We start from the raw sequence: 6,000 nt of genomic DNA, 5'->3' as shown, positions 1-6,000 counted from the left end.
AATAACCGGATGTAAAACAAGACATTAGGGAATTTTGTCTTTCGAGCAGGTTACCATATTTACTCATATAATTAATACCCATATTTTTCCCACAGAGAAATGTCGCTAATATCCAGGGCACATAAAGCGGTAAGAAAATTAACAATGTAATAAAGAAATTTTCCAAAATTCCTTTGCATTTACAAAGAACGTATGTTTGTTAGCCAGAAAATATAGTACTTCCAGTTGAGAAACAAACTGCGTCACATAACGTTTTCTTTTTTGTTTCAGAACAAAGTTTCCCGTAGGGGAGCTGACAAACCACATTGTACACAAAGTACTTGTACGACAAAGCACTTGGAAAGACACTGTAGAGTGCGGTGCAAAACTGCACCATGTCAAGAACATAGTTGTCACAGAGGACGCAACACAGAGAACAAAGAAAACATGGACAAACAGACAGTGTGTGCACAACAGACTAACAGGGCAGAGAGACTATCTTCTAGAAGTTGATGTCTTGAACGTCTGTCGGCGTGTTTGGTTGACTGGAGGGTGAGGAGGGCTCGACAATGGGGGATGCCATCAGGGAGTTGCTTTTGCTGGTCATGTACGATGTCACTGAGGCGACACTCTTACAGAGGGCTTGCTGCTGAAAGGCGGCCACGCTGGACGCCATCAGGGTTTCGATTTCCAGGACGCAGCGCCGGATATCAGTCTGTTGGGTATATCGAGAAAACGGGCACAAAAATGTCAATTAGGCTGCAAAACAATCGCACTAGAAAGATATAGAGTTTCCTCCTCAGTACAATGTTGCAAATTCAGGTCTCAACGAAGTGAAGAACATTTACTAAAGGATGCATGGCTAGCTGGGACAATTTTGCCGGTATAAATCAGGAACTTTTATGAGTCCTTTTTATGTTTGCAAAAGAAAACCAAGAATCAGCTATACAAACAGATATGCTAAAGATGTAGAGTTCGTCAAGGCTCGAACACTTTTTGTTGCTTATGCACGACTTTATCACAATCTCAATCGAACGAGCATTACGTGATCAGGGTTTGAATTCTGAAACACGTCTAACAATGACCCATGTAAGACCTAACGTGAGAAATATGAGAGAAGCCAACAGCCACAGAAACCAAGGGGCACAGGGGATTTTTAATTAATTTTTTTATTTTGTGGTGTTGATCAATTTATATTACTGAATATGTTATCGCTTAAAGCTAATTGATTAGAAAAGCAGAAGAAAAACAACCACATGCCACCAGTGGGATCCGAACCCACGACCTCCGAATTACGCGTCCGGTGCTCTACCGCTGAGCTACGGCGACGGCTGTCAAACCTTCTGCTTTCGGGGGTATTTATGTTTACAAATAACCTAACCTTGGGAGTGTTCACCAGTGCCATCCACGTTCTTAAGTGGCTGTTGGCTTCTCTCATATTTATAACGAGCCCCTCATTCCCCTTTCCTTGTCTGCTTAACGTGAGAAAGACATTGAGTGCCTCACAAGAATGCCTGATCTGCATGATCCTGATGATCCTGATGATCCTGCATGATCCTGATGCCTGATCTGCTCAGGGGGCGAAAATCTTGAAGAACTTCAATGTGCCTAGCGCTTTCGACATGACCAGGCCTATACGGCAACGGTGATTTTTCTTTTGCACAATATGGAAAATATTCTGGACCTCTACAAATGACCACATTATGCCGTATTCTATGCACTACAGTTTTTTCCTCTTCTCTTTCTCAATCTATGATATAGACACTCCACTATAGAAGAGGAATTCTCAAGTGGAGCGTGCTCAGCCTCTTTTTTTTTTCATTTCCCTGAGATAGTCACAAAAGATGGTTAGCACTTACAGTATGCCTCGATATAAATGACTGAGGATTGCAAGTAGGGCTGTGCACATTGCGCCATTCCCCATAACTATGCCGTAAATAACCGAACTCTGTCTGCCAAGTTGACAACACAGCTTGCTTTCAAGCTACTTGCTTGCAGTTTTTTCGCCTCAAGTCCTTTACTCTTTCAGTGAAACGACATTATATTTTGCAAGTGTTCTTTAATTCAATCAACCATGCAGTATTTGTGCCAATACACTCGACACAGACCACCTGGATATGCAGTGTCCCATAAGTCAGACTGACAGTGCCATACGCGGCTCACTCACCGTCCTGACGTTGGTGATCCTCTCGAGCGAGGAGAGCAGCTGATCCTGCGCACTCGTTGTGTGCAACGGTCCGCTGAGTCCGTGGACGGCGGCGGCAACGCTGGAAGTGGCCAGGAGGGCGGGGCTATAGCTGACGAAGTTGTATTCTGCGAAAAAGACAGGAAAATATGACCAAAATTCAGGTTAAATCGCACTTTGAGAAGAATCTGCAGTAACACAGTTGTCAGGCATGCATCCCCACAAAGCAAGACCGATTTTAGATGTTCATCCACACACATCACCGCCAGCATTGTCACTGGCCCGGCTACGTCTTGTACTGGATGACGGCCTTAGCAGAGATGTCTAATTAGCGTTGTCTGAGCCATCCCAGGAGCAACATGTCCAAGCAAAATCCCCTAATCTCATCTCTCGACCCCCTGCCCCTGACACTCTGCAGTCCCTTAATGAATTCTCCCTTTCTTTGTAATCACTCTGCTACCCGACCATCGGCATACGATACAAAACACAACATCCTTCACAAATGCCACCCGAAAATTGAGATGCTGATGCGTAGCGCACCGATTTCCGACCTACGACTAAGAGGCTGGTAACACCCCAAGCGCCAGCGGCAACATCGTTTGCGCCGCGGTATATTTTAATTATGCATCGTTAATTTTTCACTGCATTCAAACACATGCCACTCATGCAGATAAGCAGGACTCGAATCTCTTCTCTAAATAATAGAAGTTTCTTCGCAGTTCCACTACACACACGGCAGCGACTCACAAGTCGTCAATGACCTTCCTGGGAAAGACGCCAGCGGTCAACGTGCGAAACAGGACATCAGCCCCAGGGAAGGAAGCGGGGGGGATTGCGTTTCGACATTCCTGAGCGGTTTAAAGGTCTTCCGTTAGGGGGAGCCCTTGAAGAAAACGCATCCCGGCCTTTCGTTTGAATGAAGTTAGTCGCAAGGAAGTCGAAGGAGGGCGACACCGCCAACGAGGAGCAGGGACACCAGGGAGCAAAAAGAGGAAGCGCAGAGAGCGACTGAGAAGAGGAAGGAAGTGTACTTCCGGTCGTCCGCCCAAGCCGCCGTCGGGCAGACCAACAGTAAATATCGATGAGAAAAGCATCTACAGACCCGTTTGCTTATACTTTCTGTTTCTTTCCTGTCGTTTTTTCCCTTCCTATGCCCCCCCACCCCCCCCCCCCCCCCCCCCCCCGGGGGCTCTGGCCATTTCTTTTTTTTTTCGTTGCCACTCAGACGGAACAGTATGCCGTGGCATCCAGACAGCCAAGCACACAGGAGACGCCGATGGAATAACAACAAAGAGTTCAGGCAGGCAGCTCGCAGTACAAAAAAGGAAGAGGAAAAGGAGGGTATACACTCATTAACCGGATAACCGCGTGTAATAAAAAACAGCGCCGCAATGCGGCGTTACGTGAAAGGGAAGGCGGTGTGTCGAGTAATGGCCGGCAACAACGGTCCGGACACTGTAGCTATCAATACGAATCAAATACGGCACACACAAGGCGATTCATTCTGAAAGGTGGTTTACGGGCACTGTCACGCGTCCTGAACTGCCGCGGAAAGCGACGGACCTCTTTCGTTTCATGCGGCTAACAGCGAACAGTAACAGGCATAAAGTGGCCAGAAGTTTACATTAACCGAATTGTCTTTAACTGAAGTATGTGTCGTCGTTTTTAGAAACAAACTGTGGCGTGAACAACAAAATACAGAGATAGAAACAAGATTACGGAAAGCTCGCGGACGTCAGAAAAAAAAAAAAAAACCTTTCGACCAAATTTATTTGCGAAGTCCCGTTTTTTTTTTTTCTCGCTTGTATGCAACGCCTCGCCCTCCTTAAGATGGGTTGGGTCAGGGGAGCGCCTGTTCTTTGAGAAAAGGTTTTCCGCGAACGCAACCTTTTCTTGGTCGTGTGTGCCTGCCTTGGGGCGCGGGGAGGAAGGACTCTTTGAGAGCGGGCCGAAGCAGACAGACGAAGCCCGGAGGGGGATGGAAAAGCCGGCGCTTACGAGAAGTCATGTGACCCTCCACACCCGAATTCCTCGGTTGTGACACGTACAGCGCTGTAGCTTTTGGTCCAGCAGTGCGGAATGCTTTGCTAATAAATCAGAGGAGTGAAGTAAATGGCCACTTGTGGAACATAATCGCATTAGCTGACCTTGATAAGGATAACGAAACTTCGCAAATCACCGCTGAAATACGCGTTATTGAGAAAGGGAGTCCATCTCCACTCTAGATTAGTGTAAACAGCAATGAGAGCATGTCCTGTCATGCCGAACCCAGACCAATATTCGCGGTTTCTGCGTGGAAGACACAAAGCGAAACACATCTTTCGTAGAAGCAATCCGTCGACTTCCTCTCCGTAGCGGCAGTCAGTACAAAACGTAGCTCGTTTGCACCGCTTGAGAAATAAAAATAACGCGCAACGCATTTCACCCAGCTAAACGCTGCAATCTCGGACTTAGTACACGTGCGCGGACTAATCCCGCCAGAGCACACGAGCAGAAGGAGGCCGGTATCTCCTGCGCCCCCCCCCCCCCCCCCCCTCCTCCTCCTACCACCATCTTTTTTTCGCCTCCGAGACTGCAACCGACGTCTCTGCATACCTGCCCGCAGCCGCCCTTTAAACGGTAGCACCGAGGTAAAAAACAAACAAAACAAAAAATAAAACCAAAACACACCTTCGCTCGTCCTTCCCCTCTAACCGCCGCCAAGAAGCGGCGACCGAGCAACCAGTTCTACGACGCGCGGCCGCGAAAGCGAGGCAGGGGGTCCCGACCTTTTTCTTCTCCCCGACTAACCTTCTCCTTGAAAGGAGCGCCTCTCCAGCGAAAGATAGAAAGAAGAAGAAAACGAAGAGACACAGAACAACAGGCGAAGCGAGAGAGAAAGAAAGAGGAAGAAGAAAGAACGGCGTCGGCCCCACCCATTTAAAGGTCCCCGCCGCGACCACCTGTCCTGGTTTCGCCTCGAGGGAGAGCAGCTGAAAGCAAGCCGGCGCCATTTTTAAAGTTTCCGGCCGTATGTTCCGGAAGCGCTGGATATCCCCTCCTCCTCCGCCGGTCCGCGCGGAGCGTCACCGTGCGTTTAGCGTCGCTGTAGGGACGCCGTCGCTGCGTATACACGCGCTGATGTGGGGCAGCTGGATTGCACGCTGAATGCCTCCGGCGAACGACGACGCCGCGAGGTTCGGACACGTGTAGAGTGCGCACGTTTTGACGTCACGTCCGGTTGTCGGCTTAATTACAGCCGCCTAGTTGGACCGACCAGCGACCCCCATTTGACTCGTCCTTTCGAGTTGAGGCCCGAATTCAGATCTCTAGTACAGTCAAGGATTATCAGTACTATATGCATCAACTGAAATGCGAACGGGTAAATTCAAACCCTAAACATAAATTTTAAAGGCAGGTAAAGGACGATAAATGGTACGGTGTGATATAGTATGGTATGGTATGGCATGGTTGGGGTGCTAGAACTGGGAATGAAATATGAGAGAGGTCACAGGGAAACGACCCGGGCTAATTTTGACTGGCCACTTTAGAAGATACGATTAATTATGAAGTCACACTTAACAAAGGAGCCTTTCAGTCTTCGAAAAAAAAAAAAAAACTTCATATTTTGCTCTTCGCACATGATGGTTTATGGATTATCGCAGTTTAACGTCCCAAAGCTACTCAGAATATCCCCGTTCGTGTTTCACGGGACATCTGATATTACGTGGATAACAAACGATTCAAGGTAAACGGCGCTGGAACTAGTCGCCTTTGTCGAATTGCTCACGACTGCCAGCTTGATTGACTGGCATCGCTGCAATCAATCAAATAATCAATCAGTCAATCTCTCTCAC

General features: G+C 47.9%; 1 protein-coding gene across 1 annotated transcript in view; it reads right to left on the bottom strand.

Moving 5' to 3' along the window:
• Nucleotides 1-259: 259 nt before the first annotated feature.
• The window catches only part of LOC149328988 (G1/S-specific cyclin-D2-like), a 55,730-nt gene continuing 49,989 nt past the window's right edge, over nt 260-6,000 (bottom strand). The window contains exons 4-5 of the mRNA XM_089562030.1: nt 2,147-2,292; nt 260-694 (exon numbers count right to left, since the gene is read on the bottom strand). Coding sequence (XP_089418156.1) covers nt 482-694; nt 2,147-2,292 — 359 coding nt within the window. The 3' untranslated portion in view covers nt 260-481. The remainder of the gene's footprint in view (nt 695-2,146; nt 2,293-6,000) is intronic.

Source organism: Amblyomma mixtum, chromosome 9 (assembly GCF_055824585.1).
Source record: "Amblyomma mixtum isolate Tamu chromosome 9, ASM5582458v1, whole genome shotgun sequence".
NCBI classification, from domain to species: Eukaryota; Metazoa; Arthropoda; class Arachnida; order Ixodida; family Ixodidae; genus Amblyomma; species Amblyomma mixtum.
This window is presented reverse-complemented; position numbering and strand designations above follow the sequence as displayed.